Genomic DNA, 22,519 nt, shown 5'->3' with positions numbered 1-22,519 from the left:
CCTCTTAAAAAAAAAAAAAAAAAAAATCAGTTTTTGCCGTCTGTTCTCTTATTTCTAATTTTTTGGTGTTAGAGCCTTTGAGTTTTGATTTTGGATTTTTGGTGTTTTCTGTCTGGTTTGTGTTTTGGGTGGGATGCAAGGGGGCAACTATCCGCCCTCTATAGTGAAGAGCGGGCAGCAGCTTAAATTGTATATTAACTCATGATATTGAAGCTTTGGCTGCATCACGTATTGCAGAAATTTATGGTCAATGATGGCAGAAATTCAGTGTCTTTTTTGGTTTGAGAGAGATATGAGGTGATTCATATTGGTAGACAAGGGAATGAAGTTGTTCATTTTACAAGACATGCTTATTTTGTGGAGGATACTGTACAATAATGGCATCAATGTCTAGATGTCATCCAATCTCGGATTTTATTAGATGCTACGTTGTAATGTAGTTTGTTGTGCTTCTGAATGAAACATGTTTTATTATTGAAAAATTTAAAATATAAATCCCACACTCCTGCGCGTGTTGTATAAATTTATTTTAAAATTTATATTTATTTTAAAATAAAATAAGTAAATAAAAATATAAAATTATATATTTTTAAGTGATGTATAGAATATGAGACTCTGTCTAATACAATTCTTTATTATTATTATTATAAAATAAAATAAAAAACTTACACAGAGCGCGTGTTGCTTTCACGGGGTCCGTGTAAATAGACCCTCACATAAACAGTAAAAACGCTGCTCACTGTGAACGAAAGAACACGCGAAATTAGAGAGAGAGAGGGAGAGAGAATGGAGAGCAGACAAGACTTGAAATCGATATTACCGTATTTGCCACTGCTAATACGGTCGTCGAGTCTGTCATGGCCGTCAGAGGCGATGGTGGAAGCGCTGAAAGCGATGGCGAGAGGACCCAGTCACAGCGGGGTGAACTCAGGGGAGGTCCTATTCCTCGCCATTTCCGATCTCAGGAACCACACTTTCTACCTCTCCTCCGACGTCTTGGCTCCTTTCGCTCCCTATGGCTACGCCCTCTTCTTCGATGATGTAAACTCTGAAATAAATAAATAAACTTCCACGCTTCCTTGTTTTAGTGCAGCGAAATTTGGATTTGATCGGTATTTGGTTCCCTTTCGTGCAGTTGATGTCGAAGGAAGAATCGACAATATGGTTTGAACAGATTGTACCGGCATTGGCAAATTTGCTTCTGCGCTTTCCATCTTTGTTGGAAACGCACTATCAACAACATGCAGGCTCTGGCCGTGTCAATGGAGTTCAATCTGGTCTTCGTTTATTGCCTTCACAAGAACCTGGAATAGTATTCCTCTCCCAGGTATCATATATCGGAACTTCATAAAAAATTTTGAATTTCCAAAGCGAAACCAATTTTCTTTAAGCCTGCGGGGGTCATACTTTATAACGTATAAGATTATTGTTTCTTTCTTCTTCTTCTTCTTCTTTTTGGTGTTACCGTTTTTCTTTTTATGGCATGACTTGTTGATATTTTATTGTGTATGTTGATTTCCAGGAATTGATCGGTGCTCTTGTTGGATGCTCTTTGTTTTGTCTGTTCCCGGTCTCTAATAGAGATGTTGAACATCTTCCAATGATCAACTTTGATCATATGTTTGCGTATGCGAGCTTCTGCTTTCTTCGTGAAATCTTTATTAGTCTTACAATGCATCTAAAAGTATTGGTATGAAGTTTGATTATAACAATATTTTTCAGTTTTCTACTTGTATAGATTTGCTCACCTCTAGTTATAATATTCTGGATGGAAAAGTTCAATTTCATTTGATCGGTGTCACATAAAAAATTCTAAGAAGATGCAGTGGGCAAGTTTTGCTGAAAAGTGTTTACATTGATACCATTTGTATTAATCTGCAGTAGAGGGTTTAATTTTTCCTATGCATCTGGACGTCTGCAGGAACCCACGCCATATATGTGGGGACTATTACTTGCTTTACCCAAATATTTTTAGATTTTATTTACTGTAGGTAATGAATGTTTAACATAGAAGGAGCGGTTTAGAAAATGGCATAGATAGATGTTTTAAGTTGATATGGTTTTGTAGGTTTAGTATCCAATTTATTGACTGATTCAACTTCTTCAAGTTGCTGTATTCTGTGTCATAGTTTCCATATTTCTATCTGCAGGAGTTTCACTAACAATCTCATCATAGTGATTGCATGGAATGCATGTAACTAATATTTATGGATCTTCAGGAGTCTCTATGACAGTTACAAAGAAAGTCAGGAAAATAAGATAAGGTGCATTATACACTATTTTGAGAGGATATGTTCATATATACCTATGGGCTACGTCTCATTTGAGCGAAAAGTACTTGCTTTGGAACACCGTCCTCCATGTATTCCATATCCCAAAGATACATTCTGGAGCAATTCTGTGATTCCTCTATGCCGTTTTGAGGTAACAACTGAACTGACGTATTAAATAGTGTCATTTAGGTGATTTATCATACATGCTTAATCCAATTTCTTCGTTATCTTTTTTCTATATTAGAAAAATCACAGATAGCATCTTAGGTGATCTTTTTTTTTTTTTTTAATAAGTATCATCTTAGGTGGTCTTTCTATATCTTTGTAGGTCCAAAACTCAGGCTTGATAGAAGATCAATCTGGTGAAGCTCTTGAAGTAGATTTTGCAAACAAGTATATTGGGGGTGGTGCTCTAAATAGGGGCTGTGTACAGGTATGCCTCACGAAATTATCAGAAGCACATGTTTTTTTCCCCATACACTTAGGTATTTAGTATATTGTTCATAATATGTGTTCCCTAAAGGTTACTTGATTCTCATTCGAAATTCCACATGCATATTTTACTTTCCTGTGAGTCAAACAGGTGGTGATCTTATTGCACTCTCACTTATAGTTAGTAACTTTGATGTTGTTTTTGGTCCTGTTATGCAGGAAGAGATCCGTTTCATGACCAATCCTGAATTAATTGCTGGCATGCTCTTCTTGCCTTCCATGGCAGATAATGAGGCTATAGAAATTATTGGTGCTGAAAGGTTTTCAAGTTACAATGGGTGAGTTGAAGAACACTAATGAGCTAATTCTATTTACTGAAAAAAAAAAACACTAATGAGCAAATTCTAGTAGTGGGTGTTCGTTTTATTGAAAAAGAACACCCACTACTAGTGTTTCCTTGGAAATTGTATCTAGTCCATAGGCTAGGCTTCTATTGTGAAAAGGTGCTTCTCCAGCTAGATGCATTGTAAGTTATCTCAGTCAATGAGTACTCTTTAAAACACTTACTCCAGACATGTTTGCACAAATATTATCTTGCCTTTATGTTATGAGTATATTAAAATTCGATGTTTACTGGGTTTCTTATATTTATATTATGATGTCCAAGTGTTAACTTCATAAGATATTAGAACTTCACTTTTATTGTAGTTAACTTGTGTTTCAGTTGAAATCTGATTCAAATATCATCTACAAGTGGTATAGGTATGCTTCTTCATTCCGTTTTTCTGGTGACTACGTGGATAAAAGAGATGTAGACTGCTTTGGAAGACATAAAACCAGGATCATTGCGATAGATGCATTATGCAACCCAAGACTGAGACAGTACAGACAAGAGTGTCTCCTCCGGTATATAAATTCTCTAGCACCACATGGACACATAGATGCATGGGATGCTGAAATAGGATTTTATTTGAATGGGAAATCTTGTTCATGTTTTTGTCATGTCTATTTAAGCCAACTTGACCATTGCAATACTTGTGACTACTCGGCTCTGCTTGTTTGGCTTCTTAGGCCTCGTTTGTTTTTGCAGATGAGATGAGTTGAGATTAAAGTTAAAAGTTGAATAAAATATTGTTAAAATATATTTTTTTATATTATTTTTTTTTTTTTTTTTGAGATTTGAAAAAGTTGAATTGTTTATTTTGTTTTGTATGTGAATTTGGAAAAATTGTAATGATTAGATGAAATGAGATGAGATGAGATAAGTTGAGAGGAGTTGTGAAAACAAACGAGGCCTTTAGTGTGACTATATATAAATTCTATGATTGTGCAATAAACTAGACTATCTTTACTGCTAGTGTTAAGATTACAAGATTTTTTTTTTGATAAGTTTAAGCTTACAAGATGGCAATTGTTTGATTCAGAATGCCAATTGTTGAGTTCTAGGCCTGAAAAAGAAGTTGGCTGAGTACTTTGAGTTCTTGGGCTAAAGCTTTTGTAATGGCAGATAATTTTCTGCATCTGTTTTAGCTTTATGGTGGTAGTTTTCTTTTTGTTTTTGGAAGTTGTAGGTATTTTCTTTGTATACGTCCTGTGTACTTGGGCTTATGCCTATTTCTTTGAATAAAATTTATTACTTATCAAAAAAAAAAAAAAGAAGTTGGTTGAGATGGGTTAGCTATTGGCAATGAGATTTACTAGCTGAGCATATGAAGGGAGATGTGGTTCCGCTTAGAAGTGCTGCAAAGACAAGATATCTTTAAAGAATATGGGTGAAATACCTGAGCATTTGAATTTACAGAATTTGTGGACAGTTATAAGGCTTAAAAATTACATCCGGCCTACAAAATTAAACAACTAGACTACTTTTGTTGGTATGTGGATCAGATTGGTGCATTGCTCTCCCCTTTATGATCAGTAGGGTTTAGATGCATTCTTGCCTGAAAGTCTTCTGTAGATATTTTCCTTTGTGATCTTTTGTCACCCAGAAAATTTTATCATTCCAACTTGTTTACTTTAGCAGGGAGATTAATAAGGCATTCTGTGGCTTTTTTGATCAATCTAAATCCCAGCAATATGAGAGACTGTTTCAAGAGCGTGCATGTTCTGGAGCTGAGCCTGATCAAAGCATACAAGATCTGATGGACATGTCTGGGAATAATCTTTTGGTGCGAGTTTCTTTAGGACTTTTTCTCTAATTTGGGTTTTTGTTATCTAGTCTCTCTACACACGTCTTTATTATTTTAGCATGGTCTGAGTTTATTCATGTGCCTGAGAATTTTATTTTGCATGTGTTACTAATCTGCTAAATTAATTATTTGTCTTGTGCTTTCTGACAGTTGCATGAATCCACCTATACTTCAGATGAAACAAATAAAGAAATATCTTTAAATCAAGTGATCAGAAATTATGTGGATTGTCAGAATCTGGGCTATGAAGATAATTTTGGGATTGTGACTGGTAATTGGGGCTGTGGTGCTTTTGGAGGAGATCCTGAACTTAAAACCATAATTCAGTGGCTTGCTGCTTCTCAGGTAATCTAGTATCTTGAGCCTTCAAAAAATAAAGCGAAAATGGTCAGCTTTATTTTCCCTTGCTTTTTATACCATTTTAATGAATGTTTTAGACGGTTTGGTGGAATAGAAATATACTTACATATACATTACTGACGAAATACACTATTTATTTCCTCATAGTGACATATGTGCTTTGTCTCTTGGGTGTGCAAACATGGATTTCAAAGATGGTCCCCCTTGGGACAGGATGCGGTGAAAATATGCTATTTACATTATCTAATATCAGTGAAACACGTCAGCCTTCAAATGATTAGAACATTAAACCGTGATGCATTGAATCATGCCTCTTTATAATGAAACCATCTTTCTCCAATGTAAAGAAATCCTCTCCTCCCGCAGTTCTGCTATCACACTTCAACATTTTACCCACCGCCTCTAACCCCATTGATGTGCTACCTTTCTCCACCACAACACACATGCTCCAAATTTTATTATTCATTACTAATCACTTATAAAAAATATATATATATATATTCATTACAAATCAAATTGAGAGATTTCTCACCAGCTCTTCAATGTCTTCATACATCCTTAAAATCCTACATTTTATTCAGAATTTCTATTGAAAAAGAAAGAACATATATGTCATATTCTATTTTTGGGAAGAAAGAATCAGGGGAAGCGAAACCCCAAAAAAAATTGCCAAAGAGGTGATTTTGAAATTTCTACTCATTACTTTTTATATTTGGACCTAGGAAATGGGGTGTTTGGGGTTTGCTTGTTGTAACCTGCCTCTGCTTAAGCTCATATGGAAATCCTACACAATGACCTGGCGATGAAGGCCACCATTGAAGATCTACTAATTTTCTCATGAAAGATTGGTAAGATCTAGGAGTGGAAAGTGAAATCCACACCACCGTAGCTTCTATTAGGTCAGGTTATATGCATTTTGCTGTATTTGGTTTTGGAGAAACTGGCGAGAAAGGTGTATGGCATTTGGAAATTTTGATTTCAGTTTTCTTCTATTTTGGGGCTCTCCCTATTTCTAGGGACGAATTGAAGGAGGAGAAAATGGGAACTGTTTTGGATTAAAATGAGTAGGGATCATGGGAGGTTGACGTGGTGCTTCCCTTTTGGGGGGTGTTAATGTTTTGTTTACACTGCTCCAGCGTGAAGATTAATCCTTCAAAGATTGGGGCCAGCAGAGGCCCTCATTTCTTGCATGACTTTTACCGCTCATGTCACACAAAATCATATATTTTGTGTGAAATATTTCTTGTACATTGGGGTTCTCAAGGGTTGACATTTGAGTGGGAAGTGAAACTGATTTAGAGTTGTTCATGATTGAAAACAGAGAAACACTACCTAACCCTGCTCTCTCTCTCTCTCTCTCTCTCTCTCAAATAAATTCCGATCTTTCTTATAATGTGAGTTTATCTTTGTAGGCCTTGAGACCTTTCATTTCATACTACACATTCGGCTTGAAAGCATTGCAGAATCTAGACCAGGTATTTATATTTTCTTTTCAGTGTGTGGTGCATTCCATAATCTTTACTTTAATTTGTTCTTTGGCTTTTGGTAGTGTAAAAAGGGCCTGCTAAACTCTAAATGCCACAATCAGTGTTTTGTTATTCTGCTTTTTGCGTGCACAGAAAAATATCTCTTTGATAACTTTGGCTGCAAATATTCACATTACACAAAATTCTTGCATAGTTCAAGCTTCTTTCCCCTTCTTTTCTGTCAGCATTGCAACTGCCACATTAATTTCATTCTTGTACTCCAAAATTTCCATCCAAGCCATTGATACTGGGATTTTAAGGTTTTTTATGCTATATTTCAAGGTATTTGGTAGTTCTGAGATCGTGTATTAAATATTCTGAATTTGTTGTTATCACATCCTCACTAAGGATTACATAAGTCCTACTTATGAATTTTTGGGGGAATTATTAGTGTTATTTGTGCCTATTAATTTCAAAGTTTTGGCGTAAATGTATTCTTTTTTAACATAGCGACTGTGTTTCAATTGACATTGGACAACAGGTCACACGATGGATTTTGTCGCATCAGTGGACGGTTGGAGACCTCTGGAATATGTTGGTGGATTACTCATATCAGAAATACAATGGACAAACTAGCGTTGGCTTCTTTACATGGCTCCTTCCATCTCTACATGGCCATGACACCCTGATGTCAGATTTGCCAAATATGCCTTGACACTTGCTGGATTTTTGAATTGCCTAGGCATGCTCGCTCCATTTTGATGGAATTTGTTTTTATCAATAAAGAAAAGAAATTTTTGTAGATAAGTTATCACTAGAAGAACACATACCAATAATTTCTTTCATGGGCACTCGGCTCCTTTGAGCTCAAGAATGAAATGTGAATGCTTCATGAGATAGACTGGGATGGAGATGACCCATTTTGTTAGGTTAGGCTATGGAGCTAGATGATGTCCATATCTTTCACTACTTGAAATCCCCAAATTTCTAACATAAAAGTATAAATATTTTACTAATTGAAACAATTAACAAGTACGTGGTTCTAACTTCTACTGCCATTACATATGTAATTTTTTTACACCGTTTTTTGTTCCAAGCATGACATGATCATTTAAATGACGTGAGATGTGTAGGCTCAGTTGCATTTCTTCTTATAATATATATATATATATATATATATATATTTGTATTGATCCAAATAAATTATCTATTTTTAAAAAAGAAAAAATAGACACATATAATTATATCTTATAATAATGATTATTGTTGCTCCTATGGAGTTTAAAACATAAGTCAGAAAAGAAATATTTTAACTATAAATATATTACACAAAAGTAAATCTATAAAATGATGTTGCTTCATGTGATGTATAGTAGACTGTAGATGTAGCATATCATATAAAGTCACGTCACGTTATTTATTTTTGTATAATTTCTTTGTGTTTGTAGTACTTATCAAGTCATCGAGTATGTTATATTGTGTTTATATTTTTTTAGAAAAAAAATCTATACAACCTCTTACTATTCATACAACCTTTACACACCATATTTTTTTTTTATTTTTTTTTCTTTTATCAAATATTTAATATATGAATAATGAATAGAAAAATTGAATTAGTTTAAAAATAATAAACTCAAAAAAAATATATTATAAAAATATTAAAAAATGTAATGTGTGGAGGTTGGAGAGATTGTGAAGCATTGCTCATTTTTTTAAGACAAACCCTCCATGTTTTGAACATACATATGTAGCGACAATACGTGGTCTTAATGGAAAGAAAAATTATTTTTATCAGTCACTTTTTATTATTCTGCATCTCACATCTTATGAAAAATATTCCTATATCTTATAAAAAAAATATAAATGTAGAGTGTGAAAATGAATAGTGACTGATGGATAATATTACAGACATTATTATAATGAAAAATGATAAACTTATAACTATTTTATAATTGTATACGAATTGGAGGATAGTTTTGTAATATTAAAATTTATTTTTCTAATCCAAGTGTCGATCCGATGATAAGAGGCGCCACTCTTGGGAGACTGGAGAACCAAAGGGTCCAAAACCCCCCTTGCCCTCTACTTTCTGCCTTCTGGGTTTTAGGCTTTTCGCTCGAGGTGTTCTTTTACCTGGCAAATAAAGGACGCCACACCCTTCAAGGCTTCACCCACCATTAACATAAATTACATAACCATATCTTTAGCTTCATACTCGGCAAAGTAAAAGTACTCAGGTCAGTCGTCAAACAACTTTCCTATGTTTTTGTGTACACGTGTTTTGTTTACGTGCTAGCTTGGTAGGGAAGTTGAAGACTGCTTCCCAGTTGTTTGCTTTTATGCCAACATGAAAGGGATTCCCACGTTTCTGGGCGTTCAAGATTTTTCGTACTTTTTAAAAATAAAAATAAAAAATTTATTGCTGATATGGATTTTGGTTCTGCGTTTCTAATCAGTTGTGTGTAGAAATGGCACTACAACATACGATAAGGTTACCGTTATCGTATCTGTTCTCACCTCTCAAAGAAAACAAATTCAGAAGTCCCAATTCAGCTACCGGTGTAAGTCATCACAAACGATGCAACCGTAATGTCCCTTCCTCAAAAATGGAGGGTTTTAGTCTCTCATCGAACTTGCAAGAGTTGCCATTGCTGGTGTGTTTAAGTCACCTTTAGTATCTAAACTTTACAGTATATTTGAAACTTTCTCAGCATATATTGTTATATGAATCGATTGTGTTCAAACACAGGGTCTTACAATGAGAACAAGTATATTACCAGCGTTCAGAAGTGTAGGGAAACTCAAGTCTAACTATGGAAAGAATGAGCGGGAAGCATCTAGTGATAGTGATGAGGAGGATGAACCTCCTTCAAAGAAGGTGGATGATCCTTATCTTATGGATGCTGAAGAGAGACGTGAATGGAGGAGGAAAATCCGAGAGGTGATTGATAGGAACCCTGATGTTGATGAGGTAGATGCTGCAGAAAGGAAGAAGAAGATGCAAAAGCTTTTGGCTGACTATCCCCTTGTTGTAGAGGAGGATGATCCCGATTGGCCTGAAGATGCTGATGGGTGGGGATTCAACTTGGGTCAGTTCTTTGACAAGATTACCATCAAGAACAACAAGAAAGACAATGATGATAACGAAGATAGTGACGATGAAATTGTCTGGCAAGATGATAATTCTATCCGTCCTATCAAAGACATGACCACTCTAGAATGGGAAGAAGCCGTGTTTAAGGACATCAGCCCATTAATCATTCTTGTACATAATCGCTATAAAAGGTCAGTTTTTGTTATAGTTTATCCGTTATGCTTTTGCTTCTTTCGTTCTATATTACCTCACCCGCATTCAATTATTTGTTTTGTACCTCGCTTATTGATTGGCATAAAAGTTTCAGCACCCTATGTTGTTCGATTTTATTTGCTTTCTTAACCTGGTTATCATCAGATTATTTTAATCCTCATGAGTAATCATATCACTCACACCATGAACGGTCCTGTTTTTCCACAGTGAAAATGATGTCCCTGAAAATTTTGTAAAATATGTTTAACAAAAAAGAAACAATGAATTACCAAAAATGCATTGCAAGGGGAGAAAGTCTGCAGTGCTGTCCTTCCCAACATTTACTCTCTGTTTCTCAGCTCCATTGTAGCTATTCTGTAGAACTCAAGAAGTACAAGCAAGAGGAGAAATTCCAAAAAACAAACATTCCCTGTATTCCACAAGTTTTATGGATTTGTATGAAACTTTCTACTGCTGTTTGCACTCTTTAACTGCTTGGATCCTTGTCTCCTTGTAACTGTCCTTTGTGCGTGGTCATACTTCCTACTGGCTTTACCTATATGGAGCTTAAGGTTAATGGTTAGAGTGTTAAAGGCTTAAGTTTCTCCGTGTCTATCAACGTTTGATATCAGGATGATAAACCAAATGCTGAACACTTTCGTTATTGAATTCTCTGATGATCAGGAATCAGGATAGGTTATTGTCCTTCTTCTTTGTCCTTTGTTTCGAATTTTATTGAAATAACATCTAAAACTGTATTTATATAACAGCATTCTTTCGACTTTTACTAGTTCTGATAAACAAAGTATATTTTATTGCCAAAAATCCTTTGTTCTATTCAGACCTAAGGAAAATGAAAAAATACGTGAGGAACTGGAAAGAGCCGTGCACATCATATGGAATTGCAGGCTACCTTCACCGAGAGTGAGTAAAGCCACCAAAATCCTGCTGTCAACTTGATCCCTACATAAAGACAATTGTTTTCTGATATTTCCATTATCATATCAGTGTGTGGCAGTTGATGCTGTTGTAGAGGTTGAGTTGGTCTCTGCTTTAAAAGTGTCAGTTTTCCCCGAGATTATTTTCACTAAAGCAGGGCAGATTTTATACCGCGAGAAAGGTAATTTCTGGAATTAAATTATTACCATAAGTTTCCTATGCTTACCATATGATTTTAAGGGGTTTTTTGGAAGAGGTTTCATCCCATCCATCTCCATCTCATCTCATTTCTAATCATCATTCAAATACAACATTTTTCAATTTCAAATGTTTAACTTTTTCATCTAATCATTACAACTTTCTCAAACTTCTAAACAAAACACAAAAACAACTTTTTCAAATTCCAAAACAAATATAATGTTAAAAAATTGGAAAACACTACTATGCCCACTTCTTTTGACACCTCCATTTGACCGTTGGTCAATTTTTTATTTATTTTTTACTTAGTGATTAAGGAAGTGATTTTAAATGTATTGGTGTATTTTTTTTATTTTTTAAATGTATTTAAATATGTTAAAAAAGAGTGAAAAAAAAGAGAAAAAAAAAACCTTTTTACACTGGGCGGTATGCCCAGCGGTCAAGATGGGGCGGCATAGTAGCCACACCTTAAAAAATTATATTCTAATAATATTTTAACTTTATAATATTTTTATTCAATTTTTTCTCTCTCCTTTTCCAAAACCTAATAAAACATCATAACTCAAATAATTTCACTACTATTTACAAATCATTTCACTCCTATTCACAGATTTCTCATCTCATCTCATTCTCCAAGCAACCCTAACTCTTTATATGTCGGTTATTCAGCAATTCGAACTGCAGATGAGTTGTCAAAAATCATGGCATTCTTTTATTACGGGGCAGCCAAGCCACCTTGTTTGAATAGCATTGGAGATAGCCAAGAAGCAATTCCATCTGTTTCCATCAACAGTCAAGTGTGCTGATATAATAGCTTACCATTATGGAATTGTTCATCAAAGTGCATTCTTCTAGAGTTTGTGATCAAGTCTTAACGGTGCAGCCATTACACTTACAAATCTCTTGATATTGTACTTATGTAAGCTAGATGGATGTATAAGATATATTTACTGCAATGCAGGTAGTTGTTACGGTGAATAATTTTGTTCTCTGTTTGTGTAAAGCATAACATTGAGGCATACTTTTACCGAATTGCTATTATGTGCGCGGTAAGTAACCCAGAAGCATCTGGTTTTTGGTTCTGTAACTTTCTTGTGTTGCAGCGGAGTGACCAAAATGAATAGGTAGAAATTAACTCTGCGCGGTCACTACAACGAGATGGGTCTTTAATGGCATCCAAACAACAGTTGCGGCCATTTTTTTTTTGGTGGCTGTTACAACTGCTTCGCAATAAACCGAAGACAGCGGTTGATTCCAGTGCTGGAAACAGATCTGGCTGTTACGGCAGCTTAAAATCACCAGACCATGTTTGATTTTGTCTAGAATCACAGCCGGAATAAGTGACACTAGTAGCATGAAGAAATTACGAGAACGAGTGAGGTCGCATGGCGGTATAGAACAGAAACCGTCGTAACAAATGAAAGCCGCTGTAATAGATCAAATCTTACTGCAGTTTTTGCAACCTATATCGAAACTGGGGTGTGGCGGCGGTCGTAGGCATTTATAAATTGCCGCATATTACGTTAAAATGACCACCGCCGTAAGAAAGCTTTTTGAGACAGCTTTAGAACCACCGAAGAGAAAACAACGATAACACAACGAATAGTACAGTGTAGCTTTGAAACCTAATCTGTCATTGATGCAATAATACTCATATGACTCGGTAGTGCAATGGATCTGAAGTTACTCAATAACTTATTTTCCATGGATTTGGGCCTGCAGATCTGGAATTGCTTTGCTGTCTAAACTTGTACAGTTTATGCATCAGAAATCATGTAGAAAATATATACAATATGTATGTGTGTATGAATGTGAGTGAGAAGTACCTGTCAGTCTCATAGCAATCTACATCTGCTTAGATCTGCCAGCCTTGGGATTGGTCTATGGCTTGGGTATGCATGCTAATCTCAGAAGCCAGAATCAAGGCCGGCAACACAGTTTAAAATTAAGGTAAGGAAAGCAAGAGTAAGCCCTATTGAAGTTCAGACATCCTTATTAGCCTGGGAACAGTACTTGATCCGACTCTATATTGGCTCAGATTTGCAGGCCGTTGGACCTAAGTTTAATGACAAAGTTGCATATAATTAAGATTTAAGCATTACTTTCATCAAGACTCGCATGTTACCACTCTCTCAACCTCCCTCTACTCGCAGGGAATTGACCAAGCAAACCAACATTTCCTTACCAAAGTAACCAACCAAAGTGAAAAGACAAGGGCTTTGATTGATTTCAACATTTTGACAGTACCATGACACAAGGGTGCGTCGATGCATTTCTAGGCACCACCATTTACACATGAGAACATTCTGTGGCTCCTAAACCGCACAAGTTGATTAGGGGCAGGTGGTGCAGCTTCCATTCTCTTATCTTCGGGCAACGTGAACCCAACGCCATAGTTTCCGACAGAGTTGCACCGCCGGTGACCATTTCCCTCGGTATGAAAACCACCATCAATCTTCTGGGTTGAAGGCATCGTATATACATGACTCTGATCAACGGTGTAGAAATCAGCTATGTTGTAACCTTGAGCAGACCCGGACGAGAGACTGCGGTAATCCCGGCGAACTTTATTCCTCTTGATTACCTTGTATACCATGGGGATCAGACCCTCCATCCTTGACCTCTTCTTTTCCTTCTTTTTGGTTTTGGGAAATTAAAAACGAAGACAATGTGTGAAAAGAGATCAGAAATGCAGAACTTTTGAGGCCATTTATTATTGGGTTAGTTGGTGTATGAACATATGGTACCTTCGAACTGTTTTCTTCTGAAGGCCACGTAAGTCTTTGACACATCATCAATATTTGACTTTTGAGATGGGAGATTAATCATTCGTAAACCCAAATCTATATTTCCATTTTGAGTGGGGAAATGAATATCTATTTCCATAAATTGGACAACACATAATAAAATCTCTTGACACAAATAATACTTATATGGATCTCAAAATCGATGTGTGCATGATATTATGTAATGGACTGATTCTAATCATCTTTATGAAAGTATATCTCTCATTAATATTTCACAATGTTCGTTAAGTTTCCATAGTCTTTATTTGTATAATTTTTTAGACTGTTGTAATTTGCTTTATGAATGAATCTTGCTTAAGGGAAAAAAAAAAAAAAAAAATCTCTTGGCCTTACACTGGTTTTTCATATATCGTATTCAATAACCCATTGAAAACAAGGCTTTGTTCTAAAGATTATTATATGAGTAATATTAGATATAATTTTAGGATTGGATTTGTAAATTTGACGTACTTATTTTTTAAAAGAATATGATTTATTATTAAAAAAAATTATTTATTCATGTAAGTTTTAAATTTATCTAATTTTTTAAAAAGAGTGCATAGAAACTTACATATTCTAAAATTGTAAAATATCATTTCTCTTATCATATACTATCATCAATGTCGTCATCGTCATCCCAACCCCAAAGTCATAGACTCATAATGGCATATAGTTGGACACGCAAAATAAAGTATAAATATTAAATTAAAATGCTTTAGAACATTGATATGGATATGCAAATAATAGGCTTATGTTGTTCATTTTTGACTGGTTACGCTCTTATCTTTTTTTAGGGTCACCGACATTATAAAAATATTTGGAAAATATGGATGATATAATACTCAAGCTATTATAAAGTCTTATGTTATTGATTTTATTTATATAATTATTAATTTTCAAAAACATGAAATTTTATAATAAGATAGAAAATATCACGTATATGTATTATAAAACTAGTTAATAATTATTTTCAAGTCACCGTCAAGGAAGAATAGGCTTGTGGCGGCCGTGCCAAATGGGGGTAGTTGGTATTGACGTTGAAGGTGCGGGCAGTATGCGTTCTCAGGTTTTGAAGGACAGGTAAATGAGGTTGTCGTATTGATATTGCTCATTCTCCTTATGTCGTCCCTACCAAAAATTGTCGAATAGAAAGAACAAAACCGGCCTGAGCTGAGTGAGTGGAATTTGGAATTTCTATTCCAATAAAACTCGTGTCTCACTATCCTTTCGTGCCCACCTAATCCTTTTAGAAAGCTTCTACTTGCTTTATCAGTAATAATAATACTGGATCTAACTTATATGCCTTCTTCAACGAAGAGAATCAATGTAATAATCTCTCTCTCTCTCTCCCTCCCTCTCTCTCTCTATATATATATATGAGAAATTCTTTAATCATAAAAGGATTACACAAAAATAAACCCACAAATTGATGTGACTTGATGCAGTACGTCAGATTGTAAAATTACTTTTATTGTAAAGTAAATCTAGTAGATCATATGAATTCATGACAGTTTGTATGTTTATTTTTGTGTAATCTCTTGTATCTGTAGTACTTCTCTATATATATAGAGCCTGATAGTTCTGTGTGACCCCTCAAAAGATGTCTCCACATGGAGCATGGAATTAATTGCCTTTGAAGGTCGAGTCATTACAACATATGTGCAAAATCACGATGTGTGCCGGCTTTTTTTTTTTTCCCTAAAAGCCAACTCTATACTTTAGATGAATTTTAAGAATAAAGAAACAGAGACAAATTATAGTTTTTTTTTTTTTCACAAAATTGATGCTGAAATATAAAGAGAACATATTAAACAATACTAGCTAGGAAACAACTTTTCCACTAGATTAACATGTAGACCCAAAACACCTAACTACGAGTGGGCTGAGAAAAAATAAGAAGGAAAAATGGGAGTTTCATCTAATTAATGCCTACAACAGATTCATCCAGAAAGAAAGGAATCCAGAGAAAACGTGGATAACTACAAGCAAAGTTTCAGTGTACTTGTTTTATGCTGTCTTTAAAATGTAGAGACTTCAGTAAGAGAAACAACATAGGATTTCCAACAAAACAAAACAGACTATAGTCCTGGATTCCCAGCAAGTGTAATTGAAGACTTAAGGGTGGTCTGTAAACATGAGACTGACCATTTTTTTTATAAGAAAAAAAATTCTAAGCTGACTTTTGATTGCAACAAAAACTAGGTTTAGGTTATGGAGAGGATTCTGTTCTCAGACCTCTAACCAACCATGACCTCCAACAAACTGATCTTCTCTGTAAGGTCATCCTTGGCAGCTCCCATTTTTGTCCTATTGCAATTGCCAGTTTACCACTGATCATCTAAAGATCCGATACAGGTTATGTGTTCTAAACTTGGTCAGACATGTAATTCTGGAAATCAGACATACTCTGGCTCGCCTTTTTCTTATTTCCTGGATCTATTTTACAAATTTTAGGAGTTAATTCTAGGACACATCATAAGACTCTATCAAACTCCAATCCCATCTGCATGCAATACTTGCTTGGACTTCTAGGTTCTACATATTGCCAATGAGGTCCATCCACAAGAGACATGATATTTAAGTGGAATGTTCAGCATTCCACATATGCATATACGTTGACTCTCCACCTGTCTTAATTTGACTACCTGCAAAGTAAAAAAGAAAAAATTGCACCCCAAGTTGGTTTGGATTTTGATGTCTTTCCAATCAATATATGGTCTATCATAGCAGGACAAACAGATGGATTCCTTCATCCTTTATTCACCAAGTCCATGTTATTTTTTCCTGTGTTACATTGCCATGCCTTCTTTCGAACATCATTCCCAGGCTTATCCTCTATCAAAGAACTTCCCCATACCACTGAAAGCACTTTCAACCAGTTACAATCATAACAAGTCATACATTAGGGGTCCATACACACCTACCTTACCTGGGAAAAGCAGAACCCAACATAAAAGGCCTAATTCCATCTAGCCTCAAAGATATCATCTCCCATATTTCTCAAGCATTTCCAATAAGCTCTGAAACAATTCCCAGTTATCTGGTTATATATTCAGCTCATATGAGTAAAGACAAAAACTACGCATCCTACAACTCACTTCTCACTTCTACTCAACCTTCATATCTTCTACGGATACAGAATTAATACATGGCACATCTTTGTCAAGGAGTGTTGTCATCCTTTCTACCTTCCTACTAGGAATCACTAAGAAACCCATTCCCTTTCTCAACCTTTTTCTCCTAAAATCTCAGTGTTCGTTGAATCTTTTCCATTTTCACTTTCTATCCCATAATTACAATACATCATCTAATAGGATTGGAAACTCAAACACTTTACTGAGTCCCTTTGTTTAAATTACTTCTGCCAGAGTGAATTGGGAAATTGAAAGGATACTAATCTTGTTTAATGGTGGAGCTGCATCAATTACTAAAACAACAATGTACTACAGCATTACATAAAATTTCCATTGCAATTTATAAACCTGGACCTTTGTTTCATAATAGTAGACTTAGTAGTAGTAGTAGTAGTAGTAGTAGTAGTAGTAGTAGTAGTAGTAGTGAGCTTTTACTTCTTCTCCCTTCTGTAATTTACTTCTTATTTTGTTTTTTCTTGTATCGGTAAGCTATCCACACTCCCAATGGATCTTGAACCCATGACTACCCTAATTTTCTGCCGGGTGATATGGATAAATAGGTCACATAGTTAACAGAAGACCTATGGTTGAAGTTTCTTTCCCCTTCATTTTCCTCCAGATAATAGAAAAATAGGATCTCTCAAATCCTAAGCTTCCAATGAGGTTTTTATAAACCACATATCTGGCAAACTCACATGCATTCCACTAACAATGAAAAGCAAAGATTTAACTGAAGAAATTGAAGCAAACACAACACTCAAAACATTGAAAGAATGGAATAAAAGAGGGGTTCTTGAGTAGTAATTCTAAGTTAACACCAAGAAAATCCATCTTTGTACTCAGGTTAGTTAGCTGTACTCTACTAGAATTAGAACTATTTGAGAGAAGGTAGTAGATTATACTTCAAACAAATGGTTCTTGTAGCAGAGAGTCCAATCTGAATCCCTCGAAGCAACAAGGCCACCTCCATCAGTGCTTATGGATTCTACACAGGGACATGATATCTGAGAAGGAAACTGTTCTTTACCGTTCCCCTCAGTTCTCGGTTCATTATCTACAAATTCAGTAGACCTAGAGTTGATAGTTAATGTCTGATCACTTGCTACATCAACATTGGCATCGGGACTCCGACAGGATTTTAACTGGTCGTCACTGCAGCCATTGGCATCTTCCTCTTCATCTGACAAGCATCTGCAACAATCGAAATCATCCATCTCATATATCCGGCTAACTAATCCGTCCCTCCATGATATTCTCATCTGGGATTGTGATACGTTATCCAAAGTAGAATTAGAAAGCCAGGAAGCCTGGTCATCCAAAATTTTCTGAAATTGGGTAAGATCAATGGACCTGGAAGAAGTAGTTAGACAATCAAATTGGAAACTTGAGTCAAAAGAACCCCCGATTGATATATGGCTCTTGGGAGACAAGCTTGTCATTTGAAGAACTTCTGCCACCAAATTGAGTTCAGATTCAAAGTGATCTTTCTTGTAACTGTCTTCATTTAACCATGACAGGCCAACAAGTCTACCTGAGCTCGATTCTGATTGCGGGGTTCGCATAACATTTCCACTACCCAAAGAGTCCATGGAGAATGGAGAATTTTTACCTTCAAGATCGAAAAAGTTTTCTCTACTTTCTTTTGCAGTGATAGCTTCCCAAATAGGTGTCGCATGAGGAGAAGACGCGGTGGATAACCCTTCAAATTCAGGAAGTACATTTGGAGATATTAAATAGGTGTCCCTTCTCCTGTTATTATTAGTAGTACTTTCCGTATTACCCTTATTACCTTTATCTGAACAAAACCCTTGACCAGTTGACGGTGAGGAAGGAGAATGGATTATATCATGCCCTCCTAACCGCCGACGTCTACATGACCCATCATCTTCTGAATTCTCCTTCTGACCCTCATCCTCCTCATTACATGGAGATAGAAGCCAATGCATCGAAGCCTCGGTGGGTTCATGGATAACAGTCGAATCATCACCAATTCCTATAGCATTTTCTTCTTCATCACCATCAAAACTATCAAAAGGCTTAACTCCGCCAAAGCTAAAATCATGTTCTCCTACAGTTAGAACCCCTCTAGGCTTACACTTCCTCTTGTCAGCTACCCCAGAAACAATGTGGCCAGCACCATAACAAGTAGGTGTGATCGCGGTCGAGACTACTGACCCACATTGTATCTCAGGCGACAGAGAGGCCTGAATAGGAGGTGTCTTACTATTACTCTTGTTTGAGCTCTCCTCCACAACCTTTCCAACCTCGCAATCCAAAGCTGACCCATTTGATGTCTTAGTTAAAGGAGTACAAGTTGCATCAGCATCCCGTGGTTTGAGCTCAGTGGCCTCACGTGGATCATCAACCATCCTCACCAGGCTTTTTCCTTCAGATCCAAACGGCAGCTTATTCGCAGAGTCGCCACAGTTGTTCAAGACTACAAAATTTTTCGACTTTTGAGCAGTTCTAGAATGGGTTTTTTTCCCAGATTGCCACTGGTACAAGCAAGGTGGGTTTTTCTTGAATCTCGGCGCTTTCTGTGATACTTGTCTATCTGGCTTTTCTTCAACAGTTGATTTTGACAGATTGTTTTCCTTTGAGGTCTTGGATTTTGATAGCTTTGAGAATCTTCCATTTGGGGCTGATTTGGGGGTTTTGGAGAGAGTTTTGGGTCTTTCAATAGGAATTTTCGACTTCGAATTAGAAGAAGGAGAGGAAGAGTTAGAGGAAGAGTGGTGAGAGAGAAAAAACCTGAGGCAACCTCTAGGAACTTCAATAGACGCAGAAGAAGCCTCACTGCAATTGCTATTGCTGCAACTAGAAATGGCATCGAGGTCCTGAAACTGGTTTTGAGAAGTACTCTGCTTCTTCCTCCTCTGGTTGCCGTCTTCGTTCTTCGCAGGTGCTAGTGATAGAGAAGGTTTCTTTGGGATCTTCGACGAGAATGTCCGGTTCATTGTGCAAAGAGACCGCGGGTGAGAGGGACACGCGATCTTTACTGTCCTGCACTGTGTGCTGCTACTGCTATGGCCAAATTATTTGAAAATGAATGCAGGAGGGGGAAGGGAAGGGAATCCAAAAGGATTAATGTTTACATCAGCCTATAGCCGCAGCGTTAAAAAAAAAAAAAGAACATCATTTGCTTCAATGCCTAGTTGTCTTGAGCTGATAAATGAAAACGAACGCGAAAATTTAGCACGAGCTCTCGGCCCAATATGGACTTTGCTCCCTTGGCCCATGCTAATGCTACTAAACAATGTAAACTCATCCTTCCAGCAAGTTTCTTGTTGGGATAAACTGGTTATCAAAAATTAATTTGAAGTATAACAGCAGAAGCAAAAATAAAAAATAATACAGCAATCACACACAGAATATCAAGATATAAGTGCTTTGGCTCAATATGAGCCTACGTCTACTGTCGGAGTCGGTCTCAACGAATTCACTATCAACAAAGGTGGAATACAAGAGATCAATCCCAGAATCTCAATACACACAATGAACTCTCAGGATTATTTGCAAAAGGATTCTCTCTCTACAATGTCCAGCTGCTAATCAATTCCAAATACATGAAGAAAGGCATGTATATATAGTTCATAGTGCAAGAAGCTCTAAAACTGAACATTCGCTCGAGTGACGTGTCGAGTGGACGTTTAGGATAGACACTTGCTCCAGCTAACTATCGAGCGAGCGTTGAGCGAACTCACGGGTTGGCCTCCCGCTCGAACGGACTATCGAGCGGGTGTCGGGAGAACTCACGGATTGGTTTCTCGCTAGAGCCAAGGTCGAGCCACGGTTGAGTAAGGTCAAGCAACAATCAAGCCAAGCCTCTGAAATGACATTTTCAGCAGGAAATCAAGCCAAACTCAACAAATCTTCACCTCGGTTTGAATTCCCTCAAAACTAAACAAAAAATCCATTAACCAGAGAACCAATCCCATCCAACAAATCTTCTAAGGGAATCACAAACCCCGAACACAACATATATCCTGAAGAACTCAATTTTCACCCAAAAGTCTTCAATTTCATAGACCACTTGACCAAATCACAAGTTTAGTCCAAATGAAAAGATTCGACCTCTTCACACAAAAGGCAACACACCACTATACAGACTTCTTACTTGAACAACGCTTGCCTTCTGGATACACACGAAGACTAAAAATAAATATTCTCTACTAAAGTAAGAACACAACAAAGTCTGCATGAGCATATCCTGAAAGTGGCCAAACTGCCTCCTTTATATACTAGATGAAACTGTAGACTTGTTCTTACTATGCGTCAATGCCAAAATCAAAATCATACTCATTTCCAATAGCATGATCTAGAGTACCACTTGCACTCTATTGTGAAACTCTTACAACAACTCCACCTTCTAGCTATAACCATGTTCTCCTTTCCTGTGGAAACAACAACTGCAAAGTTGTGAAAGGATAAAGATTTACCCAATAGCAAGCTGTCTTGACCGCTTCACCCAAATCTGTAGACAAGTCTGGCAAACCCAAAAGCATACTACAGGCTCTTATCAAGAGTCCGATTCATCTATTCAGTTAAGTCATCACCATTTCTGTGGAGTGGACCCAACTGTACTATCTGGAAAAAAAAATACCCTACCTTTTTGTCTGTAGATCACTAGCATTCTCAAGTGCTTGAACACATCAAACATATCACAAGATAAAGAGTTTAAAAATAAATAAATCCAAACGTTTTCTCAAATGGTCATCAATAAATATAAGTACAAAGATGGAACCACCTTGCACAAGGTGTATCCAGAAAATTAAAAAAAAAAATAAACTGCAATAAACCTAATTTTGCACTGCTTTACAAGAATACAATGCCAACAAAAAATAAGTTTTCCCGTCTTTTGATCACACGGAGCAAAAAAACTGCCTACTCACAAATGACCACACTCGTTCACCCATATGGCCCAATCACATGTGCCATAAACGAGTAATAACTGAATCTGGAACGTCTGAAGATGCAGCTCCACCAATCATTGTACTGCCCTAAAGAAAATAAATCTTCTTCCTTGTCATTACCACCGAAGAGCCCTTATAGACTCGAATGACTCCACCTGTAGTTGAATACTAATAAACAAAGGAATCAAGAATGCCCAAAGATATAAGATTTTTTTTCAAAGACGAAATATGCCGAATGTTAAACAAAGTTCTAACGGTTCCATCATACATCTTAATATTGACTGAACCAATCCCAACAATATCACAAGCCATATCATTCTTGACCAAAATAGAATCACCATTGACTGATTCATAGGTAGTGAGCCAATTTGTCCTAGAATACATATGGAACGTACAAGCTAAATCCATGATCTACTTGTCACCAAAATGGCCGCTAGAACCGCTGACTGCTAGGACAATATCAGAGTTGTTAGATTGTTCTTCAACGCTAACAACTGGTTAAACTGAATTATTACATATTTTATACATCTAGAACCAATATAT

The 22,519-nt window shown here is 36.4% G+C and overlaps 4 protein-coding genes across 6 annotated transcripts; 2 read left to right on the top strand and 2 right to left on the bottom strand.

The window, feature by feature from the left end:
- The first annotated feature begins 719 nt into the window (after nt 1-719).
- On the top strand, nt 720-7,750 carry LOC121256825 (poly(ADP-ribose) glycohydrolase 1). Of its 2 annotated transcripts, none has more exons than XM_041157658.1 (11): nt 720-1,041; nt 1,136-1,327; nt 1,523-1,626; nt 2,220-2,424; nt 2,602-2,706; nt 2,925-3,043; nt 3,468-3,611; nt 4,726-4,873; nt 5,045-5,239; nt 6,667-6,729; nt 7,262-7,750. In XM_041157658.1, exons 1-11 carry the CDS (start codon nt 787-789, stop codon nt 7,433-7,435), a joined length of 1,704 nt encoding a protein of 567 aa, XP_041013592.1. In that variant the 5' UTR covers nt 720-786; the 3' UTR covers nt 7,436-7,750. The 2 variants fall into 2 exon arrangements, with proteins under 2 accessions (XP_041013592.1, XP_041013593.1); XM_041157659.1 differs by having other exon boundaries at nt 721-1,041; nt 4,729-4,873.
- Nucleotides 7,751-8,741: 991 nt separating this feature from the next.
- Nucleotides 8,742-12,230, top strand: LOC121256798 (thioredoxin-like fold domain-containing protein MRL7L, chloroplastic). 2 transcript variants are annotated; one of them, XM_041157656.1, is made up of 6 exons: nt 8,743-8,957; nt 9,187-9,374; nt 9,470-10,005; nt 10,849-10,930; nt 11,015-11,126; nt 11,813-12,230. In XM_041157656.1, exons 2-6 carry the CDS (start codon nt 9,189-9,191, stop codon nt 11,947-11,949), a joined length of 1,053 nt encoding a protein of 350 aa, XP_041013590.1. In that variant the 5' UTR covers nt 8,743-8,957; nt 9,187-9,188; the 3' UTR covers nt 11,950-12,230. The 2 variants fall into 2 exon arrangements, with proteins under 2 accessions (XP_041013591.1, XP_041013590.1); XM_041157657.1 differs by lacking the exon at nt 9,187-9,374 and having other exon boundaries at nt 8,742-8,957.
- Nucleotides 12,231-13,418: 1,188 nt separating this feature from the next.
- On the bottom strand, nt 13,419-13,757 carry LOC121247372. The gene has a single exon (XM_041145736.1). It carries the CDS (start codon nt 13,755-13,757, stop codon nt 13,419-13,421), a length of 339 nt encoding a protein of 112 aa, XP_041001670.1.
- A 4,011-nt stretch (nt 13,758-17,768) lies between these two features.
- On the bottom strand, nt 17,769-20,130 carry LOC121251002. The gene has a single exon (XM_041150323.1). It carries the CDS (start codon nt 20,018-20,020, stop codon nt 17,960-17,962), a length of 2,061 nt encoding a protein of 686 aa, XP_041006257.1. The 5' UTR covers nt 20,021-20,130; the 3' UTR covers nt 17,769-17,959.
- Between the last annotated feature and the right edge of the window lie 2,389 nt (nt 20,131-22,519).

The sequence above is a fragment of the Juglans microcarpa x Juglans regia genome, chromosome 1D, assembly GCF_004785595.1.
Source record: "Juglans microcarpa x Juglans regia isolate MS1-56 chromosome 1D, Jm3101_v1.0, whole genome shotgun sequence".
Classification (NCBI taxonomy): Eukaryota; Viridiplantae; Streptophyta; class Magnoliopsida; order Fagales; family Juglandaceae; genus Juglans; species Juglans microcarpa x Juglans regia.
The sequence above is the reverse complement of the archived record's forward strand: the minus strand, read 5'-3'. Positions and strand labels throughout refer to the sequence as shown.

Bases quoted from the DNA above. Each gene is read 5' to 3' on its own strand.
- LOC121256825 (XM_041157658.1), top strand. From the start codon at position 787: ATGGAGAGCAGACAAGACTTGAAATCGATATTACCGTATTTGCCACTG. The intron at 3,044-3,467 runs GTGAGTTGAAGA...CAAGTGGTATAG, and splicing joins AGGTTTTCAAGTTACAATGG to GTATGCTTCTTCATTCCGTT. The intron at 6,730-7,261 runs GTATTTATATTT...ATTGGACAACAG, and splicing joins CATTGCAGAATCTAGACCAG to GTCACACGATGGATTTTGTC.
- LOC121256798 (XM_041157656.1), top strand. From the start codon at position 9,189: ATGGCACTACAACATACGATAAGGTTACCGTTATCGTATCTGTTCTCA. The intron at 10,931-11,014 runs GTGAGTAAAGCC...TTATCATATCAG, and splicing joins GCAGGCTACCTTCACCGAGA to TGTGTGGCAGTTGATGCTGT. The intron at 11,127-11,812 runs GTAATTTCTGGA...TCGGTTATTCAG, and splicing joins GATTTTATACCGCGAGAAAG to CAATTCGAACTGCAGATGAG.
- LOC121247372 (XM_041145736.1), bottom strand. From the start codon at position 13,757: ATGGAGGGTCTGATCCCCATGGTATACAAGGTAATCAAGAGGAATAAA.
- LOC121251002 (XM_041150323.1), bottom strand. From the start codon at position 20,020: ATGAACCGGACATTCTCGTCGAAGATCCCAAAGAAACCTTCTCTATCA.